This window comes from Oncorhynchus keta, chromosome 1 (assembly GCF_023373465.1).
Source record: "Oncorhynchus keta strain PuntledgeMale-10-30-2019 chromosome 1, Oket_V2, whole genome shotgun sequence".
Lineage (NCBI taxonomy): Eukaryota > Metazoa > Chordata > Actinopteri > Salmoniformes > Salmonidae > Oncorhynchus > Oncorhynchus keta.
In genome coordinates, this window is record NC_068421.1 from 67,915,498 (window position 1) to 67,942,259 (window position 26,762).

The 26,762-nt window shown below is 42.9% G+C and overlaps 1 protein-coding gene across 1 annotated transcript; it reads left to right on the forward strand.

Annotated features, from left to right (window-relative positions):
* On the forward strand, positions 1-20,217 carry LOC118391585 (histamine H3 receptor). The gene is made up of 3 exons (XM_035783104.2): positions 1-628; positions 1,106-1,272; positions 15,890-20,217. The coding sequence occupies exons 1-3, from the start codon at positions 376-378 to the stop codon at positions 16,745-16,747; spliced, it is 1,278 nt and encodes a 425-aa protein (XP_035638997.1). The 5' UTR covers positions 1-375; the 3' UTR covers positions 16,748-20,217.
* Positions 20,218-26,762: the final 6,545 nt, after the last annotated feature.

Below are 26,762 nucleotides of genomic sequence, written 5' to 3' on the forward strand. Positions count from 1 at the left end.
ACTAGATATACCGTTGCGCGCTGTAGGTTAATTTAGTTTTCCATAATACCATAGACGCACCCTTCTCCATTGCAGACTGAATTCAAAGCGCTCGCGTCGCTCACTAAAAAGTAGCACAAGAACCTATGCTCCAGTAACCCGCCCGGTCACCTTTGAGGACAGGATAAATCACGTCATCCTGCACGACAGCAGACACTGACAAATATTGTTTTAAATCTGTCGGAAGAAATTCCTTTTATTCAGAAGTCAGCTTTCATTTTCAAGACGACTTTCGTATTCGCTTTTCTGCGTCTCTTTTAACATATCTATGGAAATCACATTGATTAGTAGTTTCATAACGAAGGCAAGTGTAATGGTTTTATTATAAGATTAACTATGGGTGCTAATATCCTGGAATCTAATATAAGCACCAACTTCACTCCCGGCGGCTACACGGGGACAGTCCACGAAACTGGAGGGGCTCACCCGGGCTATATGATGGTGATTCTTGCCGTGCTTATGATTATTCTGGTAGTCGTGGTTGTGGCTGGCAACGCACTTGTTATCCTGGCTTTCATTGTTGACAAGAGCCTACGAAATCAAAGCAACTACTTCTTCCTCAACCTTGCCATTTCTGATTTTCTTGTTGGTGAGTAGTCTATTCTATTTATCTATTTTATATATCCTGTCTGTGGGTCTGCTATCTAATCTATTTGTCTGTCTAGTATGGCTCAGGTGGGATAATGCCATTTTTTTGTTCATTAAGCTATATAAGACACTGTCAAGTGCCATCATAATGGACAATAATTGTGGAAAGTAAAGAAATGTTTTTTTTGCATTAACTTTTTAAAAGAATCTTAGCAAAAGGTTTTCCACAAGGACATTTCTAACAGATTTATAGAGCTCTTGAATAATTGATGGTTCATGAATGCAAATTAAAACCCAACACACCTTTGGTAATCATTTTTCACACACAATGCTGCCAATACTTTTTCACACATAATGCTGCCACTTGCCAGCAGGCTTGTTTAGAAATTAATTTGCTGTGAAAATGAATTCTGGCGTTGATTATGGAGCTATGGACACATTGTTCGGGGTTCAGTCTATACACAGTGTGTCCTTGCAGGTGCATTCTGCATCCCTGTATACATCCCCTACAACCTGACAGGCCGCTGGGTGCTGGGCAGAGGTCTCTGTAAGCTGTGGCTCCTCATGGACTACTTGCTCTGCACTGCCTCTGTCTTCAACATAGTCCTCATCAGCTATGACCGGTTCCTCTCCGTCACCAGAGCAGTGAGTATAGAGAGCTACTGTGCCACATGCAGGCATGCATGCACAATGTGCACACATGCACCCACATGCACAGTAACATTTGAAATGCTGTTTCAAATGCAGGTACTGCATGTTTTACTGTTCATATGGCCCTCCTGCCACTACGCAACTGCTTTACAAGGCCCATTACCAATACAGAGGTACTGCAGAATGGTTTGACAGTCACTGCCAGTAGGACTAAAGGTTGACTCAGCGACGTGACATAGATGCAGAAAGTAAACGGCATGGGTCAATTTCCGCAAAAACTGAGAGCGTTGAACCACGAGGATCAAATTCTCCACTGAAGCAAACCCGTGCACATGTAAAGATACTGTGTGTGACCCTGTGAGAGCCAAGTATTGCATGTCTCATCTCATCTGAGTCTACCTTTAATACGTGTCTTGATAGGATGCACCGTGTTGCGGTGGCACTGACTCTGAATGAGCTCTGTTGGAAGTCCAGACAAAGTGGCTCGGTCCTTGTCGACCAGCTTGCTACTCTTTGATCTTCAACTGCTTTTGGGATGCAATCCCTGGATACTCTGGTCTGAATACTAAACTGGACATTGCTTTATCAATCGTATTCAGGTCTCCCTTGTAAAATACCTCAACGTCCTGAATAAATAAAAAATATTATACCCCCAATGTTTTTGGGGGGGGTCAGTGAAGCTAAAACTTTTCATTTGTCTGTATACTCCAGCATTTTGGATTTGAGATCAAATGTTTTATATGATGCGACAGTACAGAATGTCACATTTTATTTGAAGGTATTTTCATACACATCTGTTTTACTGTTTCGAAACCAATGCACTTGTATCTAGTCCCCCTATTTGAAAGTGTCAAATATTTGGACAAATTCACTTGTAGTGTATACATTTAGTCAAAAATGTAGTATTTGGTCCCATATTCCTAGAACACGATGACTACATCAAGCTTGTGACTCTACACATTTGTTGGATGTATTTGCAGTTTGTTTTGGTTGTGTTTCGGATTATGTTGTGCCCAGTAGAAATGAATGGTAAATATTGTATTGTCATTTTGGAGTCACTTTTATTGCATAGAATGTTTTTGAACAAAATGAATGTGGATGCTACCATAATTATGGATGGACACGAATGAAACGTGAATAATGATGATTGAGAAAGTTACGGATGCACAAAGATCATACCCGCAAAACATGCTAACCTCACACCATTACCAATAATGGGAGATTATCATTTTTTGGTGGGTGTATGATATTTATGCCTCTGTAACTTTCTCACTCATCATTATTCAGGATCTGTTATCATGGTAGCAGCCGCAGGAAGTAGGGGAGCTGCCGCATCGCCTGGAAAATCAGAGTAAACAAATAATAATAATAAATTAATAAAAATCACATGACTGCCTAGGGCCTAGGGTTGCAAAGAGTCGGAAACTTTCCAGTAATTTTCTGGAAATTTTCCATGGGAAGTTATGTTCGGGAACTTTGGAAATTTTGCTTAAATTCATCAAAAAGTTTGTTTATAAGAGTGAACCTTTTTTGTGGGATAAACAAGGCAATTCTAGGTCTTCTGGCATATTTTGGTTAAACTGTCCCCAATTCAATGGAATTGCAACCCTCTGCAGGCACAGTGCATTCTTCCATCACATGTACAGCTGATTCTCAAGATCTTTCACACTAATGAGATGCTATTGAGCCCACATTACTACACTGTCTGAGCCAAGGACTACATGCTTTCTGATAAGTTTTGATTACAATACTGGGTGGGGTGAATATATTGTACATGACATACATCGTTTTTTTGTTATTTAGTAAATAGTAGCCTACAGCAAAGTGTGTTTAAATAATTTCTAACAATTTCTGTTACTTAGTTTTTGCTACCATGTGGGTTTTAGCTTGATTAAGCCTGCTAACTGAGGAGTGTTAACTCACCTGTTTCATTTTAAAACATTTATCTTACAAAGGAGTTGTTTCATCTAACTGCTTAACTATTTATCTGATCATGGAATTGTATTGGTTGTTTTTTTTACTATTATTTTCCTAATCTTTACAGGAGAATGTGTCGTGGAAAATCCGTTCAAATATGACACTTGCAAGAACTTGTGAAATCAAAATAGGCTTTTTAATACAAGGTATAGCAAGCCGGAGTGGTCCGCGGAACACACACCTTCCCAAAGCCCCGGCTCCCGTATTTATACACATATAGCATATGGGTCCAACCCATATGCAAATAAACATACTTCCCCTATCCTTCTGCCACCATTATCTTTTTAGTTCAGGCTTCTTGCTTGTTCACGCCCAATAACGCCCATATCTGCTTTCAGTTAGATTATAATGGTGGCAGGACCCTTTCTTTGTCCTAAAAATAATATACGTTCCCTTTATTCTACCGGCCTATTCTTTGGCCCTGTATTTAGCTTATGGTTCTTTTGTATGTATACTCTTATCTAGTGTCAGCCGACTATGTCTCTCCTCTTACTTTAGTGTATCCAGTTCTCCAAGGTGTAGTGTTTCTTTTGTATGTGGATCAATAGACTATGTGTCTCCTCTTACTTTAGTGTATCCAATTCCCCATGGCACCTGTGTGTCTCATTTACTCCCACAAATGCCATATCTGATGTGTGGAGACATTTCACTGCAGCTAATGTAGAAGGAAAAGCTGTGTACATTTGCAAATACTGTGCCAAATCATATGTGAAGAATGCAACAAAGATGCAGACTCATCTGGCCAAGTGCATAACATTCCTTCAGCTCTCACAACAAGCAACCTCTGACAAAAGTCCCTCTACTTCTATTTGAGGTGAAAATGATGAATCAGACACCTTATCGATAGCAACAGCTCATGGTCCTTCTGGAATCAGAAGTTTTTTGACTCAATGGAGGAACGTAGTCAGAGAAATGATGAATGTCTTGCTCAAGCTGTGTATGCAACTGTTTAACCTCTGATGCTCACAGGCAATGTGTGTTGGAAGAGATTTCTGAATGTTCTTCGCCCAGCATACACCCCTCCAACCAGACATGCTTTATCTACTCATTTGCTGGATGCAGAGTTCAACAGAGGTCAAGTGAAGGTCAAGCAAATCAGAGAAAGCAACCTGTATTACAATAATCTCTGATGGGTGGTCAAATGTTCGCGAGCAAGTAATAATTAACTACACCATCTCCACCCCTCAACCGGTATTCTCAAGAGCACAGACAAAAGGAACAACAGGCACACAGGTCTCTACATTGCAGATTAGCTGAAGACAGTCATCAATGACCTTCGACCACAGAAGATATTTGCACTGGTGACAAACAATGCTGCGAACATGAAGGCTGCTTGGTCTAAAGTGGAGGAGTCCTACCCTCACATCACACCCATTGGCTGTGCTGCTCATGCATTGAATCTGCTCCTCAAGGACATCATGGCACTGAAAACAATGGATACACTCTACAAGAGTGCCAAGGAAATGGTTAGGTATGTGAAGGGTCATCAAGTTATAGCAGCAATCTACCTCACCAAGCAAAGGGAGAAGAATAAGATCACCACATTGAAGCTGCCCAGCAACACCCGCTGGGGTGGTGTTGTCATGTTTGACAGTCTCCTGGAGGGGAAGGAGTCTCCCCAGGAAATGGCCATATCACAGTCTGCCAATATGGACAGCCTCATCAAGAAGATCCTCCTGGAGGATGTATTTTGGGAGAGAGTGGTAAGCAGCCTGAAACTCCTGAAACCTATAGCAGTAGCTATTGCACGGATTGAGGGAGACAATGCCATCCCGTCTGATGTTTAGACTCTGCTTGCAGATGTAAGAGAAGAAATCCATACTGCCCTGCCCACTTCACTGTTGCTCCAAGCAGAGGAAACTACAGTTCTGAAATACATCAAAAAGCGTGAAGACATCTGCCTGAAGCCCATCCATGCTGCAGCGTACATGTTGGACCCCAAGTATGCTGGCAAGAGCATCCTGTCTGGTGCAGAGATCAACAAGGCCTATGGTGTCATCACCACCGTGTCTCGCCACCTCAGCCTGGATGAGGGCAAGGTTCTTGGCAGTCTGGCGAAGTACACTTCCAAGCAAGGGCTTTGGGATGGAGATGCAATATGGCAGTTGTGCCAATATATCTCATCAGCCACCTGGTGGAAGGGACTTTGTGGATCTGAGGGTCTTTCCCCTGTTGCCTCCATCATCCTCCAAATCCCACCAACATCAGCCACCTCAGAGTGCAACTGGTCCTTGTTTGGGAACACACACACACCAAAGCGCGCAACAGGCTGACCAATACAAGGGTTCAAATATTGGTGGCCATCCGGGCAAATTTGAGGCTTTTTGAGCCTGACAATGAGCCACCCTCAACAAGGTTGGAAAGTGACATTGAAGATGAGGCTTCAGAGTCTGATGTTCAAGAGGTGGACATTGAGGAGGTCCAGGGCGAAGACATGGAAGCCTGAGAGGAAGACAACTAAAGTTTTAGTTTCTAGACTATCATTTTACAGATGTATGTTGAAAATGTTTTTGGGAGATGCGATGGATCATTGGGGATCATTCAATATTCCCTTTCTTTTGTTGTTCAGTGAAATCATCTCATGTGGATAGTCAACTAATTTAATTAAGGTTAAATTTGTAACTAAATCGTTTTTTTATTTCTATTGGAAGGATTTCATCATTTGCAATTGTCTACTTGTGATTTTTTTAAATATTTTTTTTTATTTCACCTTCATTTAACCAGGTAGGCAAGTTGAGAACAAGTTCTCATTTACAATTGCGACCTGGCCAAGATAAAGCAAAGCAGTTCGACACATACAACGACACAGAGTTACACATGGAGTAAAACAAACATACAGTCAATAATACAGTATAAACAAGTAAACATATGATGTGAGCAAATGAGGTGAGATAAGGGAGTTAAAGGCCAAAAAAGTCCATGGTGGCAAAGTAAATACAATATAGCAAGTAAAACACTGGAATGGTAGATTTGCAATGGAAGAATGTGCAAAGTAGAAATAAAAATAATGGGGTGCAAAGGAGCAAAATAAATAAATAAATAAAATAAATACATTAGGGAAAGAGGTAGTTGTTTGGGCTAAATTATAGGTGGGCTATGTACAGGTGCAGTAATCTGTGAGCTGCTCTGACAGTTGGTTCTTAAAGCTAGTGAGGGAGATAAGTGTTTCCAGTTTCAGAGATTTTGTAGTTCGTTCCAGTCATTGGCAGCAGAGAACTGGAAGGAGAGGCGGCCAAAGAAAGAATTGGTTTTGGGGGTGAATAGAGAGATATACCTGCTGGAGCGTGTGCTACAGGTGGGAGATGCTATGGTGACCAGCGAGCTGAGATAAGGGGGGACTTTACCTAGCAGGGTCTTGTAGATGACATGGAGCCAGTGGGTTTGGCGATGAGTATGAAGCGAGGGCCAGCCAACGAGAGCGTACAGGTTGCAAAGGTGGGTAGTATATGGGGCTTTGGTGACAAAACGGATTGCACTGTGATAGACTGCATCCAATTTGTTGAGTAGGGTATTGGAGGCTATTTTGTAAATGACATCGCCAAAGTCGAGGATTGGTAGAATGGTCAGTTTTACAAGGGTATGTTTGGCAGCATGAGTGAAGGATGCTTTGTTGCAAAATAGGAAGCCAATTCTAGATTTAACTTTGGATTGGAGATGTTTTATATGGGTCTGGAAGGAGAGTTTACAGTCTAACCAGACACCTAAGTATTTGTAGTTGTCCACGTATTCTAAGTCAGAGCCGTCCAGAGTAGTGATGTTGGACAGGCGGGCAGGTGCAGGTAGCGATCGGTTGAAGAGCATGCATTTAGTTTTACTTGTATTTGAGAGCAATTGGAGGCCACGGAAGGAGAGTTGTATGGCATTGAAGCTTGCCTGGAGGGTTGTTAACACAGTGTCCAAAGAAGGGCCAGAAGTATACAGAATGGTAGTGAGAGGAATGGTAGTGAGAGGCGTAGAAGTGGATCATGATAAGGTAAAATGTTTTTGTTTCTGTCTCCATATTATATGGTAAATATATAAAATGCAAAAAACATCTACATTTAAATGGTATTAATATTAATATGCACATATATCCGTTAATTCCCATATATTCCCACGGAAAGTTTCCACCGCTGAATATTCCCCAAAATGTGCAACCCTAATTGGTCCTTTACTAGTATTAGTGGACCGATATAGACATCTGTAGCGTAGGCGCAAATATATATTTTTTCAGCATCTTCACTTTGCCACAAAAGGTAGTTGTATCATTAAGCAATAAGGTCCGAGGTGTTGTGGAATATGGCCAATATAACCACAGCTAAGGGCTGTTCTTAGGCACGATGCAACGTGGTAAATTGGCCATATGCTACAAACCCCCGAGGTGCCTTATTGCTATTATGAACTGGTTACCAATGTAATTAGACAGGTAAAAAATGTATGTTTTGTCATACCTGTGGTATTATTATATATATTATTATTATTATTATTATTATTATTATTATTATTATTATTCTTATTATTATGATTATATTATTATTATATTATTATTATATTGTATACGGTATGACAAATCAGCCAATCAGCATTCAGGGCTCGAACCAGCCAGTTTATAATTAAGAACATTATCTGGCAGGATTCAATAGTTGGAATTGTAAGAGTTGTTGCCCTGTCCATTTCTCTGTGATTATCATTCTAATGGAATCCAGAAAGAACAAACCCTTTCCTCAAACATCCACATCAAACGGTGCAAAGCTATGGGCAAAGACACAAAACCTGCATCAAATTCAATATTTTTCTTCATCAAATAACAGTATTTGTGCAGTATTAATATACCATCCTTACAAACCACTTAATGGAAAATGGAAAAGGAATGAGTAGACCTTTTCAGTTTTCACGTTGAAATAAGTTGCATTTCAATGTGTTTCATGAAACTGGAAAACAAATATCAAGCAAGTATTTCTATATTCCACAAGTAATATCAGATTAACTGTTTAGTACAGATAATTATCAGACTCAAGTTGCAAATGCTGGTAAACACTCAAATACTGTACATTTAGTTTAAATATTTTAACAAAAGTTGTGCACTTGGCCTTTACTAGTCCTGTATTAGCAGACCAGATATAGACATCTTCAGTGCAAGCATTGTTTTCTCAGTGAACACCCCTCCCCCCTCCATCATAAAAAAAAATGCAGCACCCCCACCCCCTAAACAACTTCCCGCGGCTATGGTAGCATCCACATTAATGTAGAAGTGTTCAGAATGACACAATACATGATTTACCATTCATGTATTATGGGCACAACCATAATCTGAAACACAAACAAAACAAACTGCAAATGCATCCAACATTTGAGTCCCAAGCTTGACGTAGTCATTGCATGCTAGTAATACGGGACCAAAAACTAAAATTTGGACTAAATTTAATACACTATAAATTAATTTGTCCAAATACTTATGACACCTTCAAATTGGGGACTAGATACATAAAGTGCTTTAATTTCTAGACGATAAAACAGACATGTATGAAAATACCCTCAAATAAAAGGTGACATTCTGTACTGTCACCTCATATAAAACATTTGGTGTCAAATCCAAAATGCTGGAGTACAGCTTTACTGTCCAAATATATACATAGGGGTGTGTACTTTATATATATTCCATGTGACTATGCAGAGCATTCAGAAATGTAATGTTAACTAAATAGTTTTGTTGCCCTATGAAGGGGCACTGATATCATAGCCCAATCTCTCTCAACCATTCATCTTAAATGCTAGTTTTGGCCAATCAATATTGTTCATGACAATACAAATATTGATATTTCTTACACAGCACCACAGCACAAGACTGCCACCTTATTGTGACCCTAGAGGGGTTTTGTCACTTTGTAACTGCTGTAGTTAATTTCCTTGTGGAATTGAATATGAACTATTATGTACGCACTCACCCACCTAGACAGAAGACACTGATTAATGAACCCAAGGGTTCATGCAACAGGCAGTCTTTACAAACAGTTTACTGAAGGACATGGAAACAACAACGAGGAGAAACTTTGATGAACATACTCAGGGAGGCATGCTCAGGGAGGCATGCTCAGGGAGGCATGCTCAGGGAGGCATGCTCAGGGAGGCATGCTCAGGGAGGCATGCTCAGGGAGGCATGCTCAGGGAGGCATGCTCAGGGAGGCATACTCAGGGAGGCATACTCAGGGAGGCATGCTCAGGGAGGCATGCTCAGGGAGGCATGCTCAGGGAGGCATGCTCAGGGAGGCATACTCAGGGAGGCATGCTCAGGGAGGCATGCTCAGGGAGGCATGCTCAGGGAGGCATGCTCAGGGAGGCATGCTCAGGGAGGCATGCTCAGGGAGGCATACTCAGGGAGGCATGCTCAGGGAGGCATGCTCAGGGAGGCATACTCAGGGAGGCATGCTCAGGGAGGCATGCTCAGGGAGGCATGCTCAGGGAGGCATACTCAGGGAGGCATCAGGACATCAGGGAGGCATGCTCAGGGAGGGGAGGCAGGATACTCAGGGAGGCATGCTCAGGGAGGCATGCTCAGGGAGGCATAGGAGGCATGCTCAGGAGGCATACTCAGGGAGTCAGGAGGCATGCTCAGGGAGGCATGTCCAGGAATGTAAGGGAGGCATGCTCAGGTAGGCTTTCACAAGTTAAACAAAGCACATTTGAATCAATGCTCTTTGTAGTTTTCACATTTACATAATTTATCTGACACTTTTATCCAGAGCAATTAGGGTAAAGTGCATTGCTCAAAGGCACATCAACAGATGTTTTTACCTAGTCAGCTCAGGGATTCGAACCAGTGACCTTTCGGTTACTGGCCCAATGCTCTCAATGGCTAGGTCACTTGAATTTGTTTGACTTTGTTTGATTTGAAGACTATTTAATGCAAAATAGTCAATTGTTTTGGTGGAAAATTGATTGTTCGATGTACTTTCTTAGAATATGTCTCCAATCTATTTTCTGTTTCAGCACAATGGCTTCCTGAGAGAGGAATGAAATGCAGATAGTATTAAAGCTATGTTTATGTAGTATGTTGATGTAGATATTCAAAGTCTCTACATGTATAGTAAAGAACATGCAGAACATCTGTGACTGGTAGGTATCAGTAGGTTCTCGATTTTGGGTATGTAAAGGGTCACTATACTTTATCTGGAGCTGCATGTCACGCCCTGGTCGAAGTATTTTGTGTTTTTCTTTATGTATTTGGTCAGGCCAGGGTGTGACATGGGTTTTTGTATGTGGTGTGTAGCTTAGTGGGATTGTAGCTTTAGTGGGGTGTTCTAGGAGAGTCTATGGCTGTCTGAAGTGGTTCTCAATCAGAGGCAGGTGTTTATCGTTGTCTCTGATTGGGAGCCATATTTAGGCAGCCATATTCTTTGGTTGTATTGTGGGTGATTGTCCTTAGTGTCTTGATGTCCTTAGTCTGTGTTAGTTTGCACCAGTTAAGGCTGTTTCGGTTTTCACTACGTTTATTGTTTTGTAGAGTTTGTGTTTTGGATTCGTGTTACGTTGTGTGATTAAACATGGATCGCAATATACACGCTGCAGTTTGGTCCGACTCTCCTTCACCACATGAAAACCGTGACAGAATCACCCACCGTAAACGGACCAAGCAGCGTGTCAACAGGCAGGAGCATCCCAAAGAGGAGCTGTGTATTAAGGATTTCTGGACATGGGAGGAAATCCTTGACGGGAGAGGACCCTGGGCTACACCAGGGGAGTGTAGCCGCCCAAAGGTGCAGCGGGAGAAGAGGAAACAGGAGCAGCCCAAAGAGGAGTACAGTATGGACTATACTTCTTGGGAGGAGATAGACAGGTGGGCGGTCGACCCAGGGAGAGTGCCGGAGCCCGCCTGGGATTTGATGGAGCAGTGCGCGGAAGGTTACAGGAGAATGAGGTTGGCGAAGCAAGCACGACGGCGCGGACGGAAGCCCGGGAATCAGCCCCAAAAATTTATTGGGGGCTTACAGGGAGTATGGCAACGCCAGGTAGGAGACCTGCGCAAACTCCCTGTGCTTACCGGGGGCTAGAGAGACCGGGCAGGCACCGTGTTATGCAGTGGTGCGCACGGTGTCTGTCCCCAGTGCGGGTGCATAGCCCGGTGCGGTATATTCCAGCTCCGCGTATCGGCCGGGCTAGATTGAGCGTCGAGCCAAATGCCATGAAGCCGGCTCTACGCATCGGGTCCCCAGTGCGTCTCCTTGGGCCGGCTTACATGGCACCAGCCTTGCGCTTGGTGTCTCCGGTTCGCCTACATAGCCCAGTACGGGCTATTCCACCTCGCCGCACTGGCAGGGCGACCGAGAGTATTCAACCAGGTAAGGTTGGGCAGGCTCGGTGCTCAAGAGCTCCAGTGCGCCTGCACAGTCCGGTCTATCCAGTACCACCTCCACACCCCAGCCCTCCGGTAGCAGCTCCCCGCACCAGGCTTCCTGTGCGTGTCCTCGGCCCAGTACCACCAGTGCCAGCACCACGCATCAGGCCTACAGTGCGCCTCGCCTCTCCTGCGCTGTCGGAGCCTTTCTCCTCTCCTGCGCTGCCGGAGTCTCCCGCCTGTCCGGCGCCGCTGCCGGAGTCTACCGCCTGTCCGGCGCCGCTGCCGGAGTCTACCGCCTGTCCGGCGCCGCTGCCGGAGTCTACCGCCTGTCCGGCGCCGCTGCCGGAGTCTACCGCCTGTCCGGCCGCCTGTCCGGCGCCAGAGCCCCTCAGCCCAGAGGCGCCAGAGCCCGTCAGCCAGGATCCGCCAGGATCTGCCAGTCGGCCAGGATCTGCCAGTCGGCCAGGATCTGCCAGTCGCCCAGGATCTGCCAGTCGCCCAGGATCTGCCAGTCGGCCAGGATCTGCCAGTCGGCCAGGATCTGCCAGTCGGCCAGGATCTGCCAGTCGGCCAGGATCTGCCAGTCGACCAGGATCCGCCAGTCAGCCAGGATCCGCCAGTCAGCCAGGATCTCCAGATCTGCAGTCAGCCAGGATCCGAGTCAGCCAGATCTGCCAGTCAGCCAGGATCCGCCAGAGGATCCGCCAGTCAGCCAGGATCTGCCAGATCTGCTAGTCAGCCAGGATCCGCCAGTCAGCCAGGATCTGCCAGATCTGCTAGTCAGCCAGGGTCAGCCAGGATCTGCCAGATCTGCTAGTCAGCCAGGATCCACCAGTCAGCCAGGATCTGCCGGAACCACCAGCAAGCCAGGATCTGGTAGATCCATCAACCTGCCTGAGCTTCCTCTCACTCTCGAGCTTTCTCTCAATTCAATTCAATTCAATTCAATTCAAGGGGCTTTATTGGCATGGGAAACATGTGTTAACATTGCCAAAGCAAGTGAGGTAGACAACATACAAAGTGAATATATAAAGTGAAAAACAACAAAAATTAACAGTAAACATTACACATACAGAAGTTTAAAAACAGTAAAGACATTACAAATGTCATATTATATATATATATATATATATATATATATATATATATATATATATATATATATACAATGTACAAATAGTTAAAGGACACAAGATAAAATGAATAAGCATAAATATGGGTTGTATTTACAATGGTGTTTGTTCTTCACTGGTTGCCCTTTTCTCGTGGCAACAGGTCACAAATCTTGCTGCTGTGATGGCACACTGTGGAATTTCACCCAAAAGATATGGGAGTTTTTCAAAATTGGATTTGTTTTCGAATTCTTTGTGGATCTGTGTAATCTGGGGAAATATGTCTCTCTAATATGGTCATACATTGGGCAGGAGGTTAGGAAGTGCAGCTCAGTTTCCCCTCATTTTGTGGGCAGTGAGCACATAGCCTGTCTTCTCTTGAGAGCCATGTCTGCCACGGCGGCCTTTCTCAATAGCAAGGCTATGCTCACTGAGTCTGTACATAGTCAAAGCTTTCCTTAATTTTGGGTCCCAGTGGTCAGGTATTCTGCCGCTGTGTACTCTCTGTGTCAAATAGCATTCTAGTTTGCTCTGTTTTTTTGTTAATTCTTTCCAATGTGTTAAGTAATTATCTTTTTGTTTTCTCATGATTTGGTTGGGTCTAATTGTGCTGTTGTCCTGGGGCTCTGTAGGGTGTGTTTGTGAACAGAGCCCCAGGACCTTGCTTAGGGGACTCTTCTCCAGGTTCATCTCTCTGTAGGTGATAGCTTTGTTATGGAAGGTTTGTGAATCGCTTCCTTTTAGGTGGTTGTAGTAACGGCTCTTTTCTGGATTTTGATAATTAGTGGGTATCGGCCTAATTCTGCTCTGATCTGTTTTACTCACAGAGGATATTTTTGCAGTCCAGAGTCTCAATTTGGTGTTTGGTGAAGTCTTGGGTGAGACCCCAGACCTCACAACCATAAAGGGCAATGGGCTCATGACTGATTCAAGTATTTTTAGCCAAATCCTAATTGGTATGTTGAAATTTATGTTTCTTTTGATGGCATAGAATGCCCTTCTTGCCTTGTCTCTCAGATCGTTCACAGGAAGTTACCTGTGGCGCTGATGTTTAGGCCAAGGTATGTATAGTTTTTGTGTGCTCTAGGGCAACAGTGTCTAGATGGAATTTGTATTTGTGGTCCTGATGACTGGACCTTTTTTGGAACACCATTATTTTGGTCTTACTGAGATTTACTGTCAGGGCCCAGGTCTGACAGAATCTGTGCATAAGATCTAGGTGCTGCTGTAGGCCCTCCTTGGTTGGTGACAGAAGCACCAGATCATCAGCAAACAGCAGACATTTGACTTCGGATCCTAGCAGGGGAGGCCGGGTGCTGCAGACTTTTCTAGTGCCCCGCCAATTCGTTGATAAATATTTGAAGAGGGTGGGGCTTAAGCTGCATCCCTGTCTAACCCCATGACCCTGTGTGAAGAAATGTGTGTTTTTTGCCCGCACACTTGTTGTTTGTGTACATGGATTTTATAATGTCGTATGTTTTACCCCCAACACCACTTTCCATCAGTTTGTATAGCAGACCCTCATGCCAGATTGAGTCGAAGGCTTTTTTGAAATCAACAAAGCATGAGAAGACTTTGCCTTTGTTTTGGTTTGTTTGGTTGTCAATTAGGGTGTGCAGGGTGAATACATGGTCTGTTGTACGGTAATTTGGTAAAAAGCCAATTTGACATTTGCTCAGTACATTGTTTTCATTGAGGAAATGTACGAGTCTGCTGTTAATAATAATGCAGAGGATTTTCTCTCACTCCCGAGCTTTCTCTCACTCCTGAGCTTTTTTTTTTTTTTAGCTTAGTGGGATTGTAGCTTAGTGGGGTGTTCTAGGAGAGTCTATGGCTGTCTGAAGTGGTTCTCAATCAGAGGCAGGTGTTTATCGTTGTCTCTGATTGGGAGCCATATTTAGGCAGCCATATTCTTTGGTTGTATTGTGGGTGATTGTCCTTAGTGTCTTGATGTCCTTAGTCTGTGTTAGTTTGCACCAGTTAAGGCTGTTTCGGTTTTCACTACGTTTATTGTTTTGTAGAGTTTGTGTTTTGGATTCGTGTTACGTTGTGTGATTAAACATGGATCGCAATATACACGCTGCAGTTTGGTCCGACTCTCCTTCACCACATGAAAACCGTGACACTGCATAAGTGAATGTGTCATACAATATTTTATCATAATAAAATATCATTTTTTACATTCAAACATTATACAGGTTAAAAGGTTATTTTACAGTAGTTGTAAAGTTTTCTAGCGGAATATCTTTCTGGTTCCCTGATTAACAATGAGTACATATTAATACATAATAAAACAAGTACAGTACAGTGCTGCATGTAGTGTTTGATAATGAGTTACAATGATGGAAAATAACCCCTGTCTGTAGAGTGTATGTTTGATCTTGTTATTGCTCCCAGTGCTCACAGTCTCCATGATTGACAGCAAAGTCAGTATACCTAGACGCAGCCATGACAAACAACAAAGTCAAGTTGTTCAGTTTGATGACATTGATTTTGATGACATCTCAGCAATTGTTGTTTATTTGATCGCCAGGAAAAAGACTGCGAGAGACAGAGGTAGGTGGGTAATCGGGGACAGAGAAAGGGAGGTGAAGATGAACAAAGCAAACAGAGAGATAAGGTGAAATGGAAATGGAAGGTGAAAAGCTCATTCCTGGGTGAAGAGAATGGTGAAGAGGAGAGGGAGAGAGCAGACAGACAGATGTGCCTCCACACTCTCCTGTATTATTATTCAGTATCACACTCAGCCTAAAGCTCTCCTGCTCTTCTGGCTTCACTGACATACCATGGAGGAGGGGCTCTTGAACCCTATCACCCAAGGAAATAATACCTCCCCCATAGGTCCAAATAAGGCCTTAAAGTAATGGATCCAATACACCTTTACAAATGTTTATATTTATTTTACCTTTATTTAACTAGGCAAGTCAGTTAAGAACAAATTCTTATTTTCAATGACGGCCTAGGAACAGTGGGTTAACTGCCTTGTTCAGGAGCAGAACGGCAGGTTTTTATCTTGTCAGCTCAGGGATTCAATCTTGCAACCTTTCTGTTACAAGTCCAACGCTCTAACCACTAGGCTACCTGTATTGAGAGACATGGAATTGATTATGCAGTTTATTACATCTGTATTTTGAAAAAATATGGTGATATTAAATGTTACTGTGAGGTTTTGTATGCTATTTTTCTCACTTCACTTCTCTACTTCCAGGTGAAATATAGAGCTCAGCGGAGCATGACCCACCATGCTGTGGTGAAGATGGTGGCTGTGTGGGTGTTGGCCTTCCTTCTCTATGGCCCTGCCATTATCTTCTGGGAGCTGGTTGTGGGTAAAAGCATCGTCCCTGCGGACGAGTGTTTCGCTGAGTTCTACTGCACCTGGTACTTCCTACTCAGTGCGTCTACGTTTGAGTTCTTCACCCCCTTTATCTCTGTGACCTTCTTCAACCTGAGCATCTACCTGAACATCCAGAGGAGGAACAAGAGCAGGGCTATCCGTAAGGAGGACACCAAGGCACACAGGGACAGGGGCAGTCTCGGGGACGGGGGTGCTACCTTGTCTGTGTTTTTTGTCAAGACTCGCAAGGTATCATCGAGTGAGCCAACTGCTGTTTCAGAGGTGATAGAGGAGGACGAGGAGCTGTCGCCATCCTCCAGTGGGGAGCCCAGCAGCGGACACACCTTCATTCAGAGAAACAAGGGCCCTTCCTGCAGGAAAACTTCCAGGCTCCTCCATTTCCAGGCCCCCATCGTGCCATCCAGCAGGAGCTCAGAGGGCTCCCGCCTCTCCCGCGACAAGAAGATTGCCAAGTCGCTGGCCATTATAGTGTGCATTTTCGGGATCTGCTGGGCACCTTACACCCTAACGATGATAATACGAGCGGCCTGTAGCGGGCGATGTGTGGAGCACTACTGGTACGAGGTGACGTTTTGGCTCTTGTGGCTGAACTCTGGTATTAACCCTTTCCTTTACCCTCTATGCCACAGCAGCTTCCGAAGGGCTTTTGCTAAGATACTGTGCCCCAAGCGTCAGTCTGTCCAACCTCACATTGAGACCCAGTCTTGCTAGTGATGCAACGTATGGCTGGCTGGGAGTCACTGGAGTGAGAAGACTACTGCAAATGGATATGGATTTTTTTCCTCAGGCATTGTGGAATGTTGTGTACATAGCTCAGCCATGAATAGGAGTGTGAAACACTTTTTTAGATACTCACTTTGGTCTTTGTTATTCAAATATGATAGAAAAATGTTTATTACTGATATCCCTGTTTTTTCGTTTCAGACACATCAAATCCTTCTATGTGCCAAGTTTGAAATTTGCACTTAGAGGGTAAAACCAAGTGTTTGTATTTACATTTCAGAAGTAAATCTACATATACTGTAATATTGAAATACTAGTTGTTGTAGATATATTTGTTGTGTTGTTGCTAATGCATTCGGGTGTGAATAGTGTAGGTGCAGATGCTCCTAGGACTTGGAGGAAATCTCAAATCTTATCAGTGCTTCGTGTCTCTGCCAGTTATAGATCTGAATGGTACTGGTATACTTGTAAATGTGCTATGTAGAAAAATATTTTCACTGTTATTTTCAGTGAAATGTGAAAGAATAGTTCAGTGTAATACCAAATCAAGTGTTCCTTGGTGTGTGTGTGATTTTCATGTGTTTACCCCTACTTCTACATCACTTTGTTGCGAACATGGTGATGACACAGAGGTAATATACAGATGTAGGATCTTAATTTGAGACAGTTTGCTAGAGCAGGAAAATAATAATGCAGCAACAGGAAATGTGAATGATGATGCAAATTATAATTAATGGACATTTTGGTAGGGGTTCATACATTTTTCATGAGGGTAAATCAAGTCTCAAGTTTCAATGTGGAAATTACAAACTTCAGAAGCCTTTTTAAACCTTTTTTAATAGTAGGTTCTGTACTAATGTTAAAGAAAGGCTGAGGCAGTGATACTTTATGAATAAATATATTAACTAAATAATAAAAAGTCTAAGGATGGTGCTACACCATCTGGCATAAAAATAAAAGGGGACAGTTAGATGCAAAATCTTTAAATAAAGGTTAGAATCTAATAACAATAAAGGTTTAAAAAAAAATAAGGGTTAGAAAATCTACACATAATACCCCATAATGACAAAGTGAAAACAGGTTTTTAGAAATTGTTGCAAATGTATTACAACTCAGAAATACCTTATTTACATAAGTATTCAGACCCTTTTCTATGAGACTCGAAATTGAGCTCAGGTGCATCCTGTTTCCATTGATCATCCTTGAGATATTTATACAACTTGGAGTCCACCTGTGGTAAATTCAATTGATTGGACATGACTTGGAAAGGCACACACCTGTCTATGTAAGGTCCCACAGTTGACAGTGCATGTCAGAGCAAAAACCAAGCCATGAGGTTGAAGGAATTGTCCGTAGAGCTCCAAGACAGGATTGTGTTGAGGCACAGATCTGGGGAAGGGTACCAAAACATTTCTGCAGCACTGAAGGTCCCCAAGAACTCAGTGTGGCCTCCATCATTCTTAAATGGAAGAAGCTTGGAACCACCAAGACTCTTCCTAGAGCTGGCCGCCCGGCCAAACTGGGCAATCAGAGGAGAAGGGCCGTGGTCACTCTGACAGAGCTCCAGAGTTCCTCTGTGGAGATGGGAGAACCTTCCAGGACAACCATCTCCGCAGCACTCCACCAATCAGGCCTTTATGGTATAGTGACCAGACGGAAGCCACTCCTCAGTAAAAGGCATATGACAGCCCGCTTGGAGTGTGCCAAAAGGCAATGAGAAAAAAGATTCTCTGATCTGATGAAATCAAGATTTAACTCTTTGGCCTGAATGCCAAGTGTCACATCTGGAAGAAACCTTGCATGGTGGTGGCAGATATTTTTCTGCGGCAGGGACTGGGAGACTAGCCAGGATTGAGGCAAAGATGAACAGAGCAAAGTACAGAGAGATCCTTGATGAAAACCTGCTCCAGAGCGCTCAGGACCTCAGACTGGGGTGAAGGTTCACCTTCCAACAGGACAACAACCCTAAGCACACAGCTAAGAGAATGTAGGAGTCTCTGAAAATCCTTGAGTGGCACAGCCAGAGCCCGGACTTGAACCTGATTGAACATCTCTGGAGTGACCTGAAAATAGCTGTGCAGCAACACTCCCCATCCAACCTGACAAAGCTTGAGAGGATCTGCAGAGAAGAATGGGGGAAACTTCCCAAATACAGTTGTGCCAAGCTTGAAGTGTCATACTCAGGAAGACTCGAGGCTGTAAGCGCTGCCGAAGCTGCTTCAACAAAGTACTGAGTAAAGGGTCTGAATACTTATGTACATTTTATATCAGTTTTTTTATTTTAATACATTTTAAATAATTTCTAAAAACATGTTTTGCTTAGTGATAGTGTGTGTAGATTGATAAGGTGAAAAAAATATTTCATCCATTTTAGAATAAGGCCGTAATGTAACAAAATGTGGAAAAAGTCAAGGGGTCTGAATACTTTCCGAATGCAATGTATATAACAGTCTTTTTACTATAGGCAAGATCAACACTGATAGCAGCAAACATGTATGGCAGCAAGACTTTGGGGTGACCATCGCTAATTGTGAATAGGAAGCTATTCTTGCCAATGCAAAGAAAATATGTTGTTCCTATACAACTCATCAGCTACAGTTTAAGATGTAAATATGACCCTGCATGTTTTGGGGTATGTCCCAAATGTATGCAGCAGAAAGGTACTCATGCACATCTCATCTGGTACTGTCCTATTGTTAAAGATTTCTGAAAAGAGGTGAAAAGGGCAATTTCAAATACTTTGGGCTCTCCAATTGGTTTACAGCCTCTCCAATATCTTCTGCATCTACACTCAGCTAACCCTGCACTGAAATGTCATAAAAACTATTTGATCTAATGTGCTACGCTGCTAGATTAACAATTCTTCAATCATGGATAGATGACACTAAACCAAAACAATTCCTGGTGACTCAGAAATCTGTTATGGTTGTTTCCCCTGGAAAGACTGACTTTTGTCCTGAAATGACGTTGAACCAAGGTGGAATAGATGTTGAATTGACATCTGTGCCTATTGAGTTGATGAGATTTTTGCATATCTGGAGTCCTGTAGGTTCAATTTATAGGAGAACAGTTTGTGAATATATTTTTGAAGGGGATTGCCAACCCATAACCCACCAAGCCTCTGAGTGTTGCTGTTTTGGTACCATTGGAAATCAGTACTTTTAATAATTTGTTTGGGTGGGAAGTGGAATAGGGAGAGGGGTGGGAAATTATTAGGACATTGAAATAAGCTGTTTCTTTATCATGGAAGCACATTTGTCAAAAATAAAAATGGTAGATTACAGTGACACTGCTATTTTTTTTCAGTTTTTTTGTCCCCCGCGATAAAATCGGGGTGGGGACCGTGCATCTTTCGCCATCTTTTTTAAAAATGTGTCTGTATTTTGTATATGTCGATTGCTCCGTGTTATTGTTGGTTTTGTCTGTAAGGAAAACATTAAATAAAATGATTGAAAGCCTTGTGTCCTAAACACAGGGCCCTACTCATGAGGTCCAGTGGTAGCCAGGTGCTAGGTGTGGATACACAAGGCTAGATAGAGAGGGTGAAATCTGTATAGATGGCTATTTTCTGCAACAATATTGTCATAAACAGAATTAGCAGCATTTTCCATAACATAAACAACCAGAAACAGCAGGGCTTTTCACATATACCCATCAAAACATGTTCTGTTCATTTGGAAATAAGAATTGGAGTCTGCCAGTGTGAATGGCTTTTTGAAGGGATGAGAAAGTCAATAAGATTTTGGGGCACTTTTAAAAGGTTAGCAGATGTTGGGGAAAAATCGACTGAGGTTTTAGTAACCTGGACAGAGACGGCGGTGGACTTGCAAATGGAAAACAAATTGAGCAGTAGCACCATTGACATTTGTTTCTGTTCACAGCAGGAGACCTGAAAATCCAATACTGTCAGGCTCTCAAAATAGTGTGAATTGAGAGTACATGGTCTAGCTACACCCGTGCATATTCTACATCCAACTTACTATTGTAACCAACTGAACTAGTGGGTCCTTTTAACTTTTAACCTCAAGTGTTGGACCATAGCATTTTTTGTTAATTTATGAGAATTTCACAGGAAATACACTATATATACAAAAGTATGTGGACACCTCTTCAAATTAGTGGATTTGGCTATTTCAGCCACCGACAGTGTATAAAATCGAGCACACCGCCATGCAATCTCCATAGACAAACATTGACAGTAGAATTGCCCTTACTGAAGAGCTCAGTGACTTTCAACGTGGCACCGTTATAGGATGCCACCTTTCCAACAAGTCAGTTCGTCAAATTTCTAACCTGCTTGAGCTGCCCCGGTCAACTCTAAGTGCTGTTATTGTTAAGTGGAATGTCTAGGAGCAACAACAGCTCAGCCGCGAAGTGGTAGGCCACACAAACTCACATAACGGGACCGTCGAGTGCTGAAGCACGTAGCTACACTCACTACCGAGTTCCAAACGGTCTCTGGAAGCAACGTCAGCACAATAAATGTTCGTCGGGAGCTTCATGAAATGGGTTTCAATGGCTGAGCAGCCGCACACACAAGCATAAGGTCACCATGCAAAATGCCAAGTGTCAGCTGGAGTGGTGTAAAGCTCGCTGCCATTGGACTCTGGAGCAGTGGAAACTCGTTCTTTGGAGTGATGAATCACGTTTCACCATCTGGCAGTCCGATGAATGAATCATACTTTTGGTCATGTAGTGTAGTTAAGTGATGATAATGATAATGCTGTGTAATCACACTCACACATAATTTGTGAATCCTTCTTTGTGTGTGTGCATGCGTGTTGTGTTACCATGGCAATTATACTCCCATATCACAATAAGAGCTGTGATCTGAGGACGGACATTAGTACTTTGCTGGCAGAGAAGGTTTGTGTCTCCCACAACCTACATTCTAAAGGGTGAACAGTCAATTCTGAGTGAGTGACAATTGCTGGTAAAAAAGTGGAGATCTTTATATTTTGTGTTCTTGATGACTCAGGTAAGTAATATAACAACACTTAGTCATAGTAATGATATTGTGTTATATAAAGTCATAAAATAGGAGTTATTGTAATGTCTGAAATTGTCTTTCAACAAAAAATGGGGGCCAAATGGACATTTGTCTTCCTGCTGAATGTCTACCACACCAGTGTTAGAATCTCAGGGAGAAGGTAGTACAATATATAATAATTTTCAATAGTTTTACTATATTTAGTTAATTTCTAATGTTACACTATCATCAAGTCTACCCTTTTTTCAGTCTGCCCACAGGGACTGAAGGCTGATGTTGCTATACTTATGGAGGACTCTTTTAGCATACCACCAAAAGGCTTTATGATTATGAAGAAGTTTCTGGATACCGTGGTTCGTGCTTTTTTTTCGGGCACCGACCATATTAGAATTGGCCTGATAAAGTGTAGTAACTCACCACACGTTGTGTTCAGGCTCAATGACCATACGACCAGAAGGGAAATCCTGAAGGGTATACACTGTATAGACCGCAAGGCCTTTCCAGTATATGTGTTACCTCCCAGTTGTAGAACGGTGTATACTGTATACCGTTCTACAACTGGGAGGTAACACATATACTGGAAAGGCCTTGCGGTCTATGGTGGCTCTCTTTCAGAAGGGTAAAGGCAGCAGGGCAAGTGAGGGTGTTCCCCAGATTGGAATGGTCATCACAGATGGACAAGCCACGGATCCCTTTGACATGGAAAGGTCAGCAAAGCTGCTGGGGAAACATGGTGTTTCTCTCATGGCCATTGGTATTGAAATCCCTTCAAAGCAAGATCTGTTCAAGATCACTGGCACCTGGCAGAGAAGGTGTCCAACACCCCAACAGGTACTTACAGTCACTAGTGAAAGTCTACAGACCCCTTCCACAGTCTTCACATTTTGCTGCCTTAAAATTATATCCAAAAAGGGAATAAATTAGATGTTTTTCCTACCGATCTACACAACGTACTAAATGTTCAAAGTAAAAAAATGTAACTAAAACTAAATTAATACAAAATAAAACAACAATGATGTCTTTATTGCGCACACCCCAGGGTTAATACTTGGTGGAAGCACTTGACAGCCATTACAACTGTGAATCATTTTGAATGAGATTCTACTAACTTTGCACAAAACCTATGGCAACATTTATCCATTGTTTTTATCAAACTTACTCAAGCTCAGTACGTTTGGTTGGGAATTATTGACGAACAGCAATATTCAAAGCTTGTCTCTGAATTTCTCATGAATACGAAACCGCTCTTAGAAATCCATGATGGTGTGTCTTTGGCATTTACTTTTGTCTACTATCCCAGGGTTTACAAAAGACAGGTGGGATTTCCTATAACTTTTTTACCTGGGCTTTGCTCCTTTCATATTTATTTTGATCCTGACAAACTCCCCAGTCCCTGCTACTGACAAGCATACCCATAACATGATGCTGCCACCAAAATACTTGAAAATACATTGGATTTCACTCCGTGTTGTGTAGTAAAAGGACATTTCTTTACCATGTTGTCTTGCAGTATTACTTACGGCCTTGTTGCAAACAGAATGGATGATTTATTAACACACGCCTGTGTGCATATACATGTGTGGGTGTGTGCCTGTGTGTGTCTCTTCACAGTCCGCGTTGTTCCATAAGTAGTGTAGTAGTGTAGTTTTATCTGTTTTTTAAAATCAGATTTTACTGCCTTCTACATCTTAAGTTACATGTTACATGGCTCTTTGTAGTACTATGCGTTTCCCAGAGTCTGTTCTTGACATGGGGACGGTGTGAAGACATGCGGAATCAAGACATCTTCGTTAAATGTAAGAAAAAATATATATATATAATAATAAAATAAAATAAATATACTTTTAAAGAGCGGCGTAGGAAAAAAATATAATTTAATCAAAGTTTTGTTTTATTTATATGGCAACAAAATGTGAAGACTGTGCAAGGAGTGTGTTGACTTTCACTTGGTACTGTACACCAGCCTGGATTGTGAATGAGTAGGATTTTTACCCAGGTTTCCTTCCCCTAAAATTAATGTTGATGACAATTTGAAAGCTATGGTCCCTTATTGATGTCACTTGTTAAATCCTGAAAAACCTATAAATTATATTTTAAACAATTAGGTAGACTTGCAATTCATGTTTGTTCTGTTAGTCTGTTCCCAGGGAGCTGCCATCAATATCATGATTGTTCTAGAAGACAGATCCCAGAGCATCAGCTCTCAGGAGCTTGAGCGTATCAAGGACTTCCTCAGATCACTGCTCCTACCTGGGGCAGTCCAGGTTTGGGTGGGCCTGGTTCCATACAGTCGACATAGTGATGTGGCTGCGTTCACTGTCAGCACTTCCCTGAACAACAGGGAGATCCTACAGTACATCTGGGATCTGAAAGTCACACAAATGCTTCTGCCACAGAGATTTACCCACACCGGGAAATTATGAGTGGGACTGACGACGGTGTGAGAGGAGTGAGAGGAGAGGAGAACAAATGACTAAGGTTGGGTTGGTAATCATGGGCAGCGAGCGCCATGAGAAAAGTGTCTCTTTAGAGGAGCTGAAGAATCTTAGTGTCTCTCTATGCCATCGGGGGTTCCAATTTATCAGTGATGGGTCTGATTAAAATAACTGGTTGTCCCAAAAATGTGTTCTTCGTCCAGAACTTCTCAGGCCTGCAGGAGATCTCTGAACATATCAGCCAGGAGATCTGTAGCTCAGCAGAGGACAGTAGACAACAGGTTGTCTACGTGCCACCACGAGGTAACCTGCTTAGTCCTGCATGAACACTGCCCTTCTTATTATCTCATCTTTGTCCAAAGCAATCCAAGTCTTTATCACAATTACTTCCATTGAAGAGCTGAATCTCATCATTATGTCTCCCATGAGTAACGTTAGTAACGTTAGTAAACCCATGTGGATTTTGATTGTCACCCTTCTGGTTCTTAATGATTTTTCATAATCATAATGTGTTCATTACAGAAGACCACAGCCAGGTGCATGCCAAAAATACCAGGCCAACAGCAACTTTCAGCAGAATATCCAGATATCTCTCCCAGTCCCAGCTAGAAAACATCAAAACATTTCCCCAAATTAGCCTCATTGTTACAGTATATCTACACTAATACAAAATAATGGTTTCATCTTCACCTTGGGTTATTATCATCCGTTTCTCTCAGTCAAGACCAAAGTTCATGTTTGGAGGAGATATTGTTGTAAAAGGAAAGGAAAAGTACTTCATTAGATTTCGACAGCAAGCACCACATGCTGGACACTTGTAAATGAAATACAAACAAGTAAGACTATTATTCTCTTCTTTCAATAGATTTCTCTTGAAAATGAAATATTTAAAAAGTACAATGGTTTTTCAACTGCATTATTTGTCATCTGAAGGGGACGACAAAGCCTGATATGTGATAGACCATCACAGATTCACTATCAGCTGACACGCGTTGAATGCATTGAGGACCGAGGTGTACACCGGGATATGCTGGTCTCCTGCTATGCATCAGTACCCGTCTGTGTCGTTCATCTCCAGGTGTCTCATTGTCACAGTGAAGGTGTGATTCTCCCTATCGATAAGCAGGTTGACGCGGTCCTGAGACACTTGTTCTCCCTATGCAGTGAGGTAGGAGCTTCAGCTGTCCCGTTCTTACACAACATCTTCTCACTCTCTTCCAGGATATTGCTATCGAGACACTTAGCTGTGATGCTGTCCCCATTCTTACCAGACACCATGTTGCTCCTTACTGACACACCTGGGAAGCCTGGAGTATGGAAACACAGAAACGATACACACAAAGCAAGCGTACTCTTGAGGATCACACAGAGGTGTTAATGATATCTTATTCTAAGTGTATCCAAGATGGTGTAATGGATGTGAAACGGCTAGCTTAGTTAGCGGTGTGCGCTAAATAGCGTTTCAATCGGTGACGTCACTTGCTCTGAGACCTTGAAGTAGTAGTTCCCCTTGCTCTGCAAGGGCCGCGGCTTTCGTGGAGCGATGGGTAACGATGCTTCGAGGGTGACTGTTGTCGATGTGTGCAGAGGGTCCCTGGTTCGCGCCCGGGTATGGGCGAGGGGACGGACGTAAAGTTATTCTGTTACAATGGCGTAGCAGTAAGTCGTCCTGTCATATCGTCTCTTTTTCGTTTTAGATATTTTTCTTCGCATATCTTTAAAAACATTTTGCTAAACCTAAGCTTCCAAATACTCTCCTGCAATCCGCCTCACCCAATGTAGCTACTTTTCCTAAAGTATTTATATTTACTTCGGAACCGGAACCCCTCAACTGAAGCTAGCCAGCTAACCACCAGCTATGCTAGCGGTCTTCAGCTAACCGGTCATCAGCTAACCTTTAGCTCGGAAAGCTCTCGCCAGTACGAACAACGCAACGCTAACCAGAGCATAACGGACCTATTTATTTTTTATCCCCGGAATCCCTCCGCAAACGGAACATTTTTTTCAGCTGAATCTTCACAACTAGCTATCGAGCTAAACCGCAACCCTGGTTGATTACTCCTGGCTAGCGTTTCCACCCACGTAGCTTGAAGCTAGCCCGGCCAGAGCTCCTGTGTTCCTAGCATACTCCTGGGCTTCTATACCCGGATCCACGACCGGTCTATCAATGTCACTGCATGAAGAGGAATAAACAGACTCACCCCATCGTGACGTCCCCCAAAGGCTAACTCTCTAGCCCTCGCTAACTGCTAGCTTGTTTAGCCCAGGTCCGCTAACTACTACCTTGTTTACCCCGGCCTGCTAATCTATTAGCTTGTTAGCACAGGCCTGCTAACCGTCTGCATCGCAGTGGCCCACATGTACTTTCTATCTCTTCCCGATTTTTAAAATGTGTTACCTTCCGGAAACCTGCCTCACCCAATGTGATACGGAATCGCTATTATTTTTAATTTTTAGAACACACTCCAGAACCTCCAGAATCGAACCAGCTAACTAGCTACAAGCTACTTAGTCATTGTTAGTTTTTTAAAACCTGGATAACACTCGCCAGTCCAGCCCCCCTGCCCCATCCACCGCT

Coding starts and splice junctions, on each gene's coding strand:
- LOC118391585 (XM_035783104.2), top strand. CDS start 376: ATGGGTGCTAATATCCTGGAATCTAATATAAGCACCAACTTCACTCCC. Junction 629..1,105: donor CATTTCTGATTTTCTTGTTG/GTGAGTAGTCTA, acceptor GTGTCCTTGCAG/GTGCATTCTGCATCCCTGTA. Junction 1,273..15,889: donor TCCTCTCCGTCACCAGAGCA/GTGAGTATAGAG, acceptor CTCTACTTCCAG/GTGAAATATAGAGCTCAGCG.